Here is a 15270-nt window from a genome sequence, read left to right as displayed (position 1 = left end):
AATAGGACAGAAACACTGGTATGGCACTCACTTCACATAATGCTATTAGAGATGAGCGATAAAATAACTCATTCTAAATGAAGGACAAATGCTACAAGAAAACTAAGAATATACACATTCATATACCAGCTGCCTTATTGTTGGGGGCTGGGTGGAATTTACTGAACCACAAACTGAAGAAAAGAAGGTCCTTTGTATTTAACTAATGCAGTGATAACAACCAGTGCTGAGGGCCTCCCATGTTGATAAGTTTATGCACTAAATGAATGTGTTTTTCTCCTCCATCATTGATTACATCTGACTTTTCTACAGCTCCCTCCCTCTCTTCCCCAAAAACATACAAGGGAGAAGGCAACAGTAAGGAGCAGAAATGAATGGCTCTTACTCAGAAGTTGCAAAGGCACAGTAAGGAAGCAATCTCTTGTCCATGCCCAGATCAGGTAAGGTACAAATGAAAGAAGCTCATAGTTACCTGCCTCTTGAGAAAGACCAGTGAGCTTGGCTATACCACTAAGTATTGGTTTATAATTAGTTTTCACACATATACAATGTAGCTATTTTAATACCAAAGAGTACTTAACAATTCTGCATTACTTAAACATAGAGTGCTCACATCCTTTTCAAACCAATATTGTATCACGTGTTAGAAATTAATTCAATAGCAATTCTTACCATGTATAACCTGAAGAGACAGAATAATGCACTTGAAATCCCATGAAGGGTATCAGAATAGCAATCATAACCAGCTACCTACAAGCTGAAGATCCAGTTTAGCACATTAGCCTTCATATCAAAAAATTAGAGACAATCTTACACAGTATCTTATGTGTTCACGGTTCTGTATTCCTACAAGATAAATCCTTAACCATTACTGAAATTTCACAATACCTTCTAGCAATACTTACTCCTGTTATATAGACAAGAAGTTGAGCGAGAAGTAATCTCAAGAGCATGCAATGTGTTTACAGAGAGAATACAGTTTTAACTAAGGCCTGACAGTCTGCACTAGGTTTCTAAGTTTCCAGAAATTCACAGGAACCATTTTCCCACCTTGGCTTTCAAACTTAAGGAAAATGACCTGCATCCGTGTATTTGGTTTTTGTGTATTTTGTGCGTTTGCATATTTGTTTTTATCCACAGTGCTTGGTTCTGCAACTATATTGCAATAAATCCAAATCCATTTAAAAGCTTGACTATCTCCTCAGTACTCAAGTAATCACAAACCTGTAATATCACTCATCAGGCGATATTATTTATATTACCATCCCCAACAACATCACCAGATATATCTTCAGACAGATAATCTGGAGCTGTGAAAATGAAAGCCCTATCAGACTCAGGAGCTTCAAACCTGGAGATTTTTGGCCTTTAATTGTTTCTGTATGAGGAAGAAACATAACACTGACATTTCACTCCCGTGAACATAGAAGAGTCAGTATTGCCAGCGGTGGGCTAAAATGCATCCTCCTAGGCAGCACCTACAGCCGAAACATAGTAAGCTGCCTGTTAAATCCAGTCTGGTATTATGCATCAAAAGTAGAAGATTAATGACATTAAAGTGTATAAGCAAGACAGAATATTCTGTTTTAAGGATGAAAAGCCAGCATGAGCAAGCAAGAAGAGGTCTATTAGGGAATCTCTGACGCCTCTGGATTTTGCCCAAGGTCTTTCACAGTCATACGGAGATTTGCACAACCACCAGATTGGCAAGATACAATATCATTTCAGTTATTTTTTTCACTACATACACCTATCATCAGACCAGAAGTAAACAATTCCTTAAGAAGTAGGTGACAATAAATTATTCTTGCAGAACTAAGACTTATGGTATTACCTAAGATAGACAGGGTTTAGTAATAGGATATTTTGTTTCAAGTTAGTAATACTTTTCATTTCTAGGCCTTCAATCAAGCATAGTTAAAACTAGCAGTGACCCCACCAGATTCAACACCCAATTAAAAGCTACTAATTTCAGCCTAATGTCCAATAAAAGCAATTAGTTTCAGAATACACAACTGCAACAGAAGTTTTCAATGCCAAATACAGCAACGTAGTTTTGTCCCCTGTAAAAGCATCAAAATAACTGCTGGTAATCTGGCACTGGGCAACAGCAGAAACAAGGGCAAAGAGCAAGAAGAAAAACAAGAGATTTAAATACGTCACCTGTTACACGACTAGTTTTAAACTTAACAAATCTCAAAAGACAGTGGAACAAAAGTCTACCCTGTCCATCTTCAAGATTTGTGGTTAGAAAACATTCAGGGCAGGAAGCTATGTTTTCTAACTTTGTGTTCGTTTTATTCTAATTGAAATTTCAGCTTAAGCTACAGCCGATTAGAAAAACTGATTAGCTCTGTTTGTGTGAGATGGGCAAAGCCTTCATGCTAGATATTAGTCGATTTTAAACAAACAAACAGACAGTAGTACCTAAAACTTTCTGCACAACTGGCCACTGGCAAGGTGCAGAGACTGAGCAGGAAAAAGTAATTTATTCTGCAGGCTAGCAGGAAAAAAATACATTAAAACAAACAGAACAGCTTAATTGGAGATTGTGGTTTCACATTTAGAAGAAAATCTACTTTGTTTATGTAAACTGCACTGAAGTATCATAGAAAGGGTGGTACAGAGGTGGCCAGCACCATTAATTTTAGACTGGGTAGACCACCTATTTTACTGTATTACATAAGGTTTGCCGGCAAAGCCCATTGAAGTGAACAGACTCTTCCTCTACTTCAATAGTCTTTGAATTTGACCCAAAATTAAAACAGCATGACTACTTGCTTTGTAAGCATGAGGTCTGAAAAAATTCCAGTTTGCAGATGAGATTTCACATGTTGGAGATGAACCACACTGACAAAATAAATTACTCTGCACATTACATCGCTTTTGTTGCAGAAAAGAGTCTCACTCTTACCTGCACATTTTCTTCTGTAACTTGAATTTCTGCAGTGTAAATATAATCAATAAGCATCCTCAAAGTCCAGCCATCGACTTCCTTTATTCGAACTCTCTTTGCTCGGCTTTCACTCATCTCACCTACAAATACAGTTTGTCAAATAAATTAGACAGAAATACAGCACATACATAAAAGTTTAATAGTAATTGCTCCTGCCAGCAGCAGAACTTTTTGTGTATGATCAGTTGTGATAGTAAAACAACTTTCATATTATAATAATAATTCCATTTCTTTCCTTCGTCCCTCCAATGAGAAAGGCTTTGTTGTTACCATCATGCAAATGCTACCTGGGTTAATACTTTTACTGCAGGTGACCTATTTTCTCCAGTGTACAGTATCAGGAAAATATTGTTATCAAGCCTAAATAAAACTCTTCAAATGCATACAAAAACATTTTTGCTGGCAAAGCAAGCTTTATTAACTTCTTAATCGAACGAGCATACCAAATGCAGTCTGGAGTCATTTTACTTTAAAAAGAAAATGTATATCCCCACAGAAGAATTAACATACATATTTCTTTGCTTGCCTACTTACTACTCTCTCAGCAATTTCACCTCTGTTACACATCTGTTATAGCAGTTAAAACTCAAGCTAAGATAAAATGGTAAGCAAGGGAAAACTTGTTGGATCCCATTTTGTGGAGGCTGACATATTGGCCATATGCCAAAACTGATCTTCATAAGAAGGTCTGCAAAATAGCATCCACCTTCTAAAATATGATGTTTCTCAAAATGCAACATTCTGTTTATATTTGAAATAATTGCCCAAAGACACATTTTGAAGTAATGATTATAATCTTGTGCATGACTACCAACCACACACCTGGTCATCTCAGACCTTTACCCTTTTTTGCATCGACTTGCACTGGGAAGCGAAACATAAACTACACCAGTTATGTTGGTAGATATATCAACTTTGACTTTGGAAGAGTATATCCCAGTCTCTGGATACACACATTTCTTATTCTTCTGTATTGGATATATTCTTATTTCTTTCCCCTAGACATCTAAAGATAAGGGTATTGATGAGGCAACAAATTCAATGTATACAACAACAGAGCAGACAGGATGGGGAAGTGAATCAGAAGATGCTTATCATTGCTGATATTTCTTTATGAAGTACACATACATTTCCGTTGTTTGTTATCCTGTGGTCTCCAGGATTAGTGACAAACAATGCATTTTACCCAGTGCATTTGGCAAAGGGATCATCACTGATAAATCTATTGTTATTCATGACTTTTTTCAGCTGAAGGGTAAGGAATGGCATTATCAATCAACCCTTTAAATGGTAGGAAGCGGAGAAGACAATCTACAGCAACATACTACTACTTAATGGCAGCACAGGTTGCTAGCATTCTGGAAAAAACTTATGAAGAACCACCTCAAAACCAGCAAAATCCAGCCCCCTAGAACTTTCTCTTTTCACCTGTTCTTCTGAATCATTTCCCGACACCGCTGAAGGATGATTGCAGCGTGTTCTCTGCAGGGCCCTGTATTCCAAGTTTCTACATCTAGTTTGACACAGATTAAACCTATTGATCTTCAGAGCATGCATGCTGCAAGTTATTTATTATGCAAGCTGCTGTGGAGGTGGTCCTTTGGGAAAATCGTGTGTGTGGGAGAGGAGAGTTTGATATTCTGCAAGCACATTAGCTCTGTTTTCAGATTTTGTGTCAAGGCTTCTAGAGCAATGGATAGGCATTCTCTCTGTTTAACAACAGAGCTCAGAATCTGAAAAAAAAAAAAAAAAAAAAAGGACATGCAGTCTTACTACAATTCTAGATCAGTCCTCTTGTTTTCCAGACTTGTTCGACAGATCATACGCAGGAAATCATAGGTTCACTCACCGGGCAGTCTCGGTCTAGAATTCAACCTGCTGAACCACTCAGTTCATGACTGGAGGCTGCACCACCACATCTCCAGAGAGTTGTTAGTGACAGGAAAGCATATTGTGAGTAGAATGGAAAGCATATTGGGAACAGAAAGCATATCACGAATGGACCAGCTCAGTGCTTCACTTTCTAACCTCCCAAGCAGGAGCAGCAGAGCACTAGCTGAGCTGAAGTTACTAAAATGCTATCTAAAAAGCTTATATGGTCACTCACAAAGTACCGTAAGGAAGGCCTTTTTTTTTTTTTTTTTTAAATCTAAACAGAATTTTAGAAATGGAGAATGGAAGCAAAGAGAGCAGGTAATTCCCTAAGGAGAACTACCATCGCAGAAAAGACAAACTCAGGTCACCCTTGTCCCAAGCCAGGCCCTACGGCCACTGAAATGTCCCTTTACCGATGTTTTATAATATTTTCCTCTAAACATTTAAGTGTATTTAATTCTGATCACAATACATATTTCTAAAGAATTCTATTGTCTACAAAAGGAAGAATTATCACTACCAACAGTCTCAGATGTTTAATCTTCCCCTCCTGCCCCATAGGATAATTTTTACTAACTTACTAGATTTTGTTACTTTAAAAGGCAGTAACTTTTTCTTTCTGGATTTAATGGGGCTACTTCTACCATTACAAGTGCAAACAGGAAAAAATCCCGAGGCAGAAGGTCTGATGTCAGTTAATGCTATATCCTGGCCTGCATAGCAGTCAGTACCTAATGACTCAGAGAAAGATGGAAGTAACCTGCAAACGTGTCTAAATATAAGCTCCTAATTTCTAGTCAAGAACTAACCCTGAAGCACGAAAGTGCAATTTCTTTTACTGTCTTTTCAGTTGCTGTTTTATTCTGGACGGAGGAAGATACTTCTCCATTTGGTTGTAGCTGGTTAAAGGATCAAACTTGCTTGTTTGAACTTGCAGATTACTGGATGAGAATACAAATTCACCTGAGAAGTGTGAATTGCAGGGTTCATGGAGACAACGATTATGACGAACCTAGGATTTTTTTCTGTGGGGAGTGGCTGAAATACACCAACACCACAGCTGGGCCTTGCTGAAAGCAGCCTATGAGAGTAGTATAAAAATCCATCAATAAATCTTGAAGCCACAGTTGAATTATATTTAAATTCCCACCAGTTTAATTCACCAACTAGACTAACATTGCCACAGATGTACAGGTTAAACTCTTCCCACCTCCTGCACCACTGGGTGTCAAAGACGACGAACATTTAAAAACATAAAACAAGCTACAAATTGTAAAAGGGACTGAAGTAAGGGAAGAAGCAAGATTTCAGTGATTCCCTCTGGAGAGTGGCCACAGACACGGCACTGGGAGCCCTCACGGGTAATAAACACTTCCACAGAAAGGGCAGTCGGGGCAAGCAGAAGTGTCTTAACCACAGAGAGCACAATATACAACTATACTCTATGAAAAGAGTATTTTCAATGTGACAGTCAACAACAGTTAATCTTTAATACAGAACTAATGTAAGAAGCTTGTGTTTCTGTTACTAAGGTGATGGAAGGGAACTGTCGAAGCAGCTGCTTTCATTCTAACTTGAAGGACAGCAGGAAAAAATCACGAAAGAATCTATCAGTCACCTGCAATGTTTGTCTCAAACGCAAAAGCAAAGTTGACAAACTACCAGAGGAAGAGATATATAATTTTACACACAACTTTAAAGCACTGTTGCTGCTAGTAGTGACTCCACTTCTAGCTTTGGTTGTGTCAAATATTTGCATATAAAATCAAGAATAATCAGCTGCTTCACCAGGATACAACAGTATTTCAAATTTCAACCTTCCAGTTGCACACAATTTAAGTTATTAAAACTTCATTTTGCTTGCATAGTGACAGCCCAAGAGTCACACTTCTGCCTCCACCTGAGCTGGTATTCAGAAGTAATATGCTGCAGAGAATGCTTTTCATTTCAGACAGTCAACATTAGCTACCAAACTGGCACAAGATGTGAGAAGGAACAGGCAAGACTTCAAAAATTAATTTTAACATGCATTTAGTAGCATTATCGCTTTTACACCAAATTCCACATGATTTCAATGTGCGTATAACCATTACATAATTAAATCCACAGCACAGGAATTCAGCTGGAGGCTCCTATGAACCTGAACCCATCTCAGCCTCACAAGCCCTCAGCATTCCTGTTGTAGCAGCAAAGCAACAACTTGGCCAGCGTGGAGTGGGCAGAGGCAGAATCAAGCCTGCACAGAAAAGTTGTGGCAATGATGCAGAGCACATCTGTCACAGAGAATTACCCTAAAAATACTGAAACATGCACTCCAGCCATAGGCTGCCAAAGCCACGGAAAGCTTTCATATCTACTAACGGCCTAGAGTACTTGGGGACTATAGAACATAGCAGCAGTACTTGTTAAAGGACATAATTGACTCCAAAATTCACATGGAAGTTATTTTAACCTTCTTTTGGACAAGTGAGATTACTACAGCCTTGAAGGGTATAACAACTCTACTACTCCTAGCTTACTTAATGTCTAAATTGCTTTAAATGAAGGAGACTTTTTAAAGCATTCATCGTGCTAACATAGAATAAGTTGCCAGTATGTCTTTAGACTGCAAAAAATAATCCATTAAGAAACCCAAATGTACCTATTGGTTTATCTAAATATTAAATGAGATCCTAAAAAGCAAGAGTCTTTTAATTCTGAGCTTTATACAGTTGGATTGGATTAGAACATAGTAAGTATTGAAACATTTGGTACCTGTAAACATGGCATGGAAGTAGGGGCTGCAGGCAGCTAGCACAACTCTATGCGCTGCAATTTCCATATCTTCAGCTACTATCGTCACGTCACACAGCAAGTTTTGACTATTTAGAAATATAAAGAAAGCAATTTCATCAAAGTGAGCTACAACAGAAAATCATATAACATCACTCACAATTTCTTTTCCCATGCCCTCAAAAGAGGGAGGCAGACAGTGTTAATAAAGCATTGTTTTTAAATGTGTTACACAACCACACGGCTATTACTCAATCGGATTACAGATGGTGCTTAAGTACACAGAACTTTCTAAAACCAGACAGCTGAATTGTGATAATTGTGATTTCTTGCACAGAAGTTTTTTGCATCGAATAACCAAAATTTGTACCAGCACAATTTATAAAGTGTTTTCCCTGGAAGTCTGGGCCTCTTTGAATAACTACGATAGAAAAAAGAATTTGATATACGCAAACACTAAAAAATTGAGGTAAGAAATAAGATCTTACAGATAACAAAGAATCTTTGAGCACAGCCTCAAGTAAGGTTGCCTACTGGAGGTCACACACTAAAAATTTAGGTGGCCAAGATTTGGGGCCATATTGCAATCCTGGTATTAGAATAGTTTCCCCCTTTCAGCTCTTAATACCTACAACGACCATCTAAATCTCATAAGTTTAGCCTGCAATATGGTTATTAACAAAAAGATGTTTAATATAAGGTAACAACCATACTCAGATGAAACACAGAATTCAGAGGAGCTCGAAAACAACCATTACATTTATTATACAAAAATTTAAACAGAAAGGTGTACATAAGAGGTCAGATACCCAGCTTTTCAGACACCTGCGCTCAACTTGACAACAGGAACAAAAGGTTTTATACTTAGCTGCAAAGAAATACCAAAGAGAACAGTGAAGCTTGAAGCAACAGAAATACATCAATGCAAAACTCCAGCTAATTAATTCCATTGCACATATATAGACACAGCAACTCAGAGGTAGTCTGGATATATCTCTAGTCTGGAACTGCATTAGGTGAATGAATTTACCCTGGCTTACTACAAAACTGACAAGCTAAATAAACTACTGATAAAGAAACAAGCCTATAAACTTAATCATGTACTCTGCTGCAAGCATCTTGTGGCTTCCACGGCAACTCAGCACCTTCATGAGGGCACACCAATTTATTTTGGAAAAGCTTGTGTTCTGAAGCAATATTTTAACCATTTGCTTGCATAGAGTGACTGAATGAACAAAGCCCTGGAGAGCGCAGCATCTTGGTGAAGGAAACGAGAAATGGGGGGCAAAAAAGTACAGATTTAAAAACAATAACGGTTTACCAGCTTGGAGGTTGTTCTTAGTTAGTTTATATAGAGAAAGGTCATTATTCACATCTTCAAAAGATTTTGGTACAGCCTTGTTTGTAAGAATGAGGATTTTAACAAAGATAAGTAAGGTCAAATTCCATTGTGATAAAAGCAAATTATAATGAGGAGCAAAGATAGGCATCAGGGGGTAATTTCTTCACATATCAAGAACTGATTAGCTATCCTAATGATCTCTCTGACTCAGTGTTGAGGTAATGATGAGTAATGAAATGCAAAAACTACCAAGGACAAAATTAGTCAAATTTGTCAAAATTTGAAGGCCCAGAAAAACCCTCTTATGAGCTAATAGATCCAAGAAACTTGGCAGCAGCCAAAAATGTAATATAAACTCACAGACTTAGGCATTCCAAAACCAATGTATTTTAGATGCTTAAGCAAATTATTTCTTCACTAGTTATGCACTTTCTGGAGAGTATAGCTCTGGCAAATACCTGCTTGTGCTACACTAATGAGAAGAACTGAGACAGAAACCACTTTTAAAATGTAGTCAATAAAATAAAAAATACAATTTACTTGATTAAGTCTTCATTTAAAGTCAAAGTCTGAAACATTTCTAAAATATTTCCATTTATTATTTCAAACAAATAAATGCAAATATTGATGCTTATAATCAGCACTTACCATTTTAAAAGCTGTACTCAAATAGTAAAGATTGCTGTATCAGCTACCTTATTAAACAAGAACTAGTTAAGGTTTGCATGGCACTGCTCCTATCCCAACTTTAACTATTTATACATGTAAGACAAAATTGCTCAAATTGCTTCTACAGCAATTCGAATTTGAGTAACCATGGAAACTAAACTATATTCTGAAAATAATCCAAGGCCTTCAACAATGCACTCTGCTGGAAGACCATGAATCTTTTACTCTCAACACAACAAAATGCAGGTAAGGTTTCTGACTTCTGAACTGTTGTAAGATTCATTCTGGGAAACTGTTTCTTCATCCAAACTCTTGCTCATCCTTCAGAAGTCATGGCTGCTGACTCTAGCTAGGCTCTATTGCACTTTTTGAGAAACTGAATCTGGTTACTGGGATCCTCGAAAAAGCCAAAGGCGTAAGTAAAGGGAAGCAACAAGTCTCAGTCCTTCCAGCATAAGGTAACTAGGCTGTTAACATACTAGAAAAATAGTCTCTGCTCTTATGTCATTATCCTCAGACTAAGGAAGTCTTTGAGCTGTGTTTAAGTCATTTATAGTTAGCATATGATTTTCTCCCCTCTTCCAGTACAGTACAAACTGTCACAGACAGATAAATGCATTGATCTGATCACAGTCTCTACCACAGTATTAACAATTTACCCATACGGAACAGCGAAGATCAAAGGCATACTTTAAAAGGGTATCAGTTGCTGACTTTTTTCAGGTGAAGCCTCTCCAGTTTTTAATCTTATACGGGAAATAACAAAAGACTACATGATTTTCACACCCTCCGGTATTGTCTGTGCTAGAGAAAGGCTTTATTTATTTAATTTCTCCATTGTTGCTGTTAGTTATAAAACTGAATTACTGTCAGTGATAGTTGTGAGTTCTAATTACCACAGCTCAGTTGTGAGCTCTAATTACCAGCTGTCACAGTTTTCAACACCATCTCACCTACTCATATGTAGAAAATAAATCAATATGGGTGCTAAGAACAGCATCAGCACCATTCTCCCAGTTCTACTGAAACTGATGGTAGCATCACTCAAGGTCTTATAAAACTCTATTGAGAAAAGTTATTTTCAACATTTGATTTGGGAGTTCATCAATTTCTCCCAGAGGACAAGCAAAAGATAACTAAGAAAAGAAAGCATACTGTCAGTTGGTTTACGTTTGTTAGACTGTGACCTTTGTCTCCAGACTAGAAAATTTTAACATTTTTCCACTTCACAGCCTACCACAAAAATCAACAACAGGCATACAAAGAGCCAACTAAAGAGTCACTTCTCTTCTACCCAGGATCAACTACATACAAGACAGGATCAGTAGCTGTAACTCCTTAAATAAAACCTCTAAGTAATTTTCAAGTCTCATAAACCTAGTTTTGATTAACTTATGAGGGGAAAAAACATACTACAAACATTACAGCTATCACATGACTACCATTCAGCTATCACTTCATTGGATATTTGATCCTTTTCATCAGCTATACTTCTGGAATTGCATAAATAAACTATTATTATTAACTTAAAGTTAAAAATGTATTATGGACTCCAGGCAGATGTATACAGTGAAGTAATACCTTCTTAATTCATTCATAACTTTAAAAGCTTTCTTCATGTGCCACGGATTTACTGTAACAGGACAGTGAATTTCAGTGTTATCATCTTTCAGATCCAAGGGTTTCTGATGGCAAAGTTTGGTACATCTAGAAAGAAAGAAAAGAAGAGAGTTAATACTTCTGTCTAATCTCCAGTTCTGTCACTCATATTTTCTCCATCTTCACCTTGGAGACAAGGAAAAGATTTGCGCTTCAGCTTATTCTTTACTCCAAGCAATTTTCGTTTCCACGTTACCAACAGCGTGGAGGAGTAGGTAGAATTCCCAAGGAAGCAATAAGTTGGTGACCAACACTAGCAAGGCCGACAGAGGCACTCAGGGCTAACAACAGTCTCCACTAAGGAAAACATAAAGATGATGCTCCAGAATATTTCCAATAAACCCTGAAGTGAGGGGAGCAGCAGAGGTTTGGGAACTTCTAGCCTGCTGCCCATACAGATCAATGGCAGAACGCAGCATCCATCACACTTGTCTCTCAAGGCCTTCACTGCCTGCAAGACAAGAGCTGCTCTCTCCTCTTCCACCAGGACCTCCCTTACTGGTTCGTGCAGCTCCCAGTTCATCTCTGACAGGAAGACTGCATGATGACTACTGTAATTGTCCTGGCTTTCCCTAGCAGCAGCATGAAATATAGGTGTGTATGAGAAAAACTGGGTAGTTTTGCCGATCCGCTCAATGTTTTGAAAAGCAAAAGGCGACCAACACCTTAATTTTCCTTATTCTCAAAACCCACCCAAAAGAGCAAGAGAAAAACTGAGCAGTATGAAAAATCATTAGCTGTGTCTACAATTATCTCTTTCTATAAGAAATACCCAAGTTCTACAGACACTAACCTTTGCAGACAAATAGTTATGTACACCCCTCAGGCACTACGACTGTCCACACCACAAGTGGGTTTTTTATGCCAAGCCAAGCCAATGAGTTTTGTGTTTGCAATCACAATGTTATTTTTGCAAGGCAAATTACGTTGTTGTAGTACTCCGAAAATGCTTAGCATCAGTGATGTTTTTACCTGCACTACTGTAACTGTATTCCTGAACCACCAAACTGGAAATAAGCAAAGTCACTGAAGTCACTTGGTGGGGCAACTGACACCACTACATCAGAGAACTGATTTCAAATGAAAACTCAATCTTACTTGCTTTAGGTAATAGTCAAATTGAACATATGCACTGACTCCTATAATCCCAGCCTCTCTTCCACCATACCAACAACTTTTTACTTGGATGCCCAAGCAAGGTCTAAGGAATGTTAAAATAAAATTTCAATTATAATTTAAGATTTCAACCTAGAACTCTATATTCTGTGTACTACAACAACATGCAAAGCAAAGTAGTTGGGTCTGCTTTTCATTATTCTAAAACTACCTACAAAATTTTGGAGCAAAACAGCACAAAACTGCATCACACAACAAAGGCACTTTAAAAAGTATCAGTAAAACACTGGCTAACAAAGTAAGGTCCCTCTGCAGAACTCAAACTACTACCAGCTTACTACATTGTACCATGAACTGCCATGAATTAAAACTTACAGGCTCAGTTTTGAAAATTATACAACTCACTGCTGAAAGGGGCCAAGCAAGACAGGAGATTTGCATCAATCAGAAAAAAAAAAATCAAGTTATATGTTACAGAGCACAATTATATGCACTGCTGTATGGAAGTATTAAAAAAAAAAAAAAAGACATCCTATCTAGTAAACTCCTTTAAATTGAATATTACTCTTCTAATTTCTGTGATATATGTATTGATCGGCATTCAGAAAAATGATACAGAGAAGTTACTGACTTCAGGGAACATTTAAAACACCAAAGACCAACTGTGAAGAAGAGACACAGCTTTTAATTGTACCACTAACATACCAAGTACAAGAATGCTTTTTACATCCCAAAGCAATACATCAAATACTGATGTGTACATATCTGCACGCATATAGAGACTGTATACACATCACATACAGATATGCAAGAAACGCTGGTCAGAGTTGCCTGCAAAGAGCTGCCAAGCATCCTGGACAGATGGAGGAGTTCCTATGAAGCGTAAAATCATTTGCTGCAGTTTCATTAGTTCGTCACAAAGGATGATTTTGTTTTAAGGTAATGAAGCCTACAAAACAGTCAGTCACATGCCTTCTATTTCTAGAACAGCTCGTCTACCTGAAGCTATTTGAGCATCTCTTACCATTTCACCAGTTAGGTCATTGCTGGTGCAACTGGTTCCCTTTGGTTCGTTCCCAAAAGCCTCACCTACACATACCTGAAAACAACCTCCCAAAGGCGCGGGACGAAGCTGCGCTGAACTGGAGCATCTAACAGGCTGGATCAACTCAATTGAAGTGCAGCTCGAAATACGTGGCTTGCCTAGTGCACTGCTACTAAAAAAGATGCTTAACTAAATAACCAGAAAACCGAGAGTGTGATGAGCATGACTGCTGAGTCAAACAGGGAGAGTAATTTGGGACCACATATGGAGGAAGCAGAAGGACTGAGGGGGAGGAGGGAAAAAAAAAAAAAAAAATAAAAAAAGGCCTGTCCCCGCAAGCTGGAAGGCACAAGGGAAGGCGGGGAGGAGGAAGGGGGGCGCGGAGTGCCGGCATCCCTGCCCGCCCGCTGCCCCACGACCCGGCCCGCCGGCCCCACGCCCGCCCCGGCCCCAGCGCCCCGCCGACGCGGGCAGCGCAGCGGGCGGCAGCGGCACGACGGGGCATCTCAATCCCCGGGGCGGCGGCGCTGGCCCTGGGGAGCCCTGGCCCGCCGGGCACCAGACGCCGGGTCGCCGACACGACCCTCCCGCCAGCGCTGCCCCCACCCGCGGCCGGTTCCCCCGCGCCGGGGCAGGGGCTGCCCGCGGGCACCGCTCCGTGCCGGTGCCGATGCCGACCGGCCCGGAGCGGGCCGGCCGCGCCGCGGGCTGGGCGGGCTGCGGAGCGCCGCGGTAGCTCAGCTCGCTGCCGGGCGGCTGGGCCCGGCCCCGCGCCCCCAGCCCTGCCCAGCGCTCCGCACCGCCGCCCCGGCGGGCTCGGGGAGCCCGGCAGCCTCCCCGCCCGCCCCGCCGCCGCACTCACACGGGCGGCAGCAGCATCTCCATCGCGGCTCCGCTCGGGCTTCCTCCGTGCAACGCGGGCGCGGCGCGCTGCCGCCAGCACCATGCCAGCCGCCGCCGCCCCCGCCGCGGGGTGCCGGCTGCGCCCCTCCGGCGGAGCCCCCGCTACCCGCCGGCCCGCCGGGAGCCGCCGGCGCTGCCCACTTCCGGGTTCCCGCCCGCGGGAGAGCGGTGGCGGGGACGGGCCGCGGCGCGCAGGCGCGGCGGCGGAATGGGGGCGCCCGGCCGCTGTGAGGCGCGGGGGGCGGCCGCCCCTCAGGCGGCGCCGGCGGCCGCAGTGCCGGAGGTGCGCAGGCTCCGCAGCGCTGGAGCCGCCCGCCCGGGCGCGGGGCTGGGAGCCCTCGGGGCTGCGCGGCCAGCTGCTGCCTGCGTGGTGCAGCCCCGCCTGAGCCGCTGCGCGCCCCTCGCCTTTGGGAGAAGGGCGAGCCGGTGCTGTTCCCCTTCGCTGGGTGAAGCGTGTCCTGGAGGGGACGCGCCTGGGTCCAGTGCCCCTCTCCGTCCCAGGGCACCTGAGCGCCCACCTGCCGGAGCGCGGCGGCTCAGGCAGGGCCGGAGAGCGGCGCCCCGAGCTGTCCCGGCGGCGACGTGTCCCACGGAGCGCCCGCGGCAGGGCGGCCTCAGCAGGAGGGAGGATGGCGGGGGGGGGACACGGACCTGCTCCAGGCCCTCCAGCCGGGACTGTTTCTTTTTTATTTTTCCGAAAAAAAAAAAAAAAAGCCACAGGTCTCCTCTCCGAGAAGACCAGCCCTAACGGAGAGCGACCACGACTTCGTCCCAGGCCGGGCGAGGGGCTGGCCTGACACCAGCCTGTGCAGGCGGTGCCAGCTCACAATGGAAGCCAGAGCAGAACCCAGAAGAACGTCGGGGCGGGGAAGGTGGACGCTGGGTTTGAACAGGCTGCAGCGCTGGTGCTCTGGTTCACTGTGACCTCCTGGA

General features: G+C 41.8%; 1 protein-coding gene across 2 annotated transcripts in view; it reads right to left on the bottom strand.

The window, feature by feature from the left end:
• The window catches only part of KLHL2 (kelch like family member 2), a 57813-nt gene extending 43307 nt beyond the window's left edge, over positions 1 to 14506 (bottom strand). For both annotated transcript variants that reach the window (XM_065633388.1, XM_065633389.1), the window contains exons 1-4: positions 14297 to 14506; positions 11196 to 11321; positions 7586 to 7692; positions 2915 to 3036 (exon numbers count right to left, since the gene is read on the bottom strand). In XM_065633388.1, the coding sequence (XP_065489460.1) occupies positions 2915 to 3036; positions 7586 to 7692; positions 11196 to 11321; positions 14297 to 14319 (378 nt within the window). In that variant the 5' untranslated portion in view covers positions 14320 to 14506. The remainder of the gene's footprint in view (positions 1 to 2914; positions 3037 to 7585; positions 7693 to 11195; positions 11322 to 14296) is intronic.
• Positions 14507 to 15270: the final 764 nt, after the last annotated feature.

The sequence above is a fragment of the Caloenas nicobarica genome, chromosome 4 (assembly GCF_036013445.1).
Source record: "Caloenas nicobarica isolate bCalNic1 chromosome 4, bCalNic1.hap1, whole genome shotgun sequence".
Lineage (NCBI taxonomy): Eukaryota > Metazoa > Chordata > Aves > Columbiformes > Columbidae > Caloenas > Caloenas nicobarica.
This window is presented reverse-complemented; position numbering and strand designations above follow the sequence as displayed.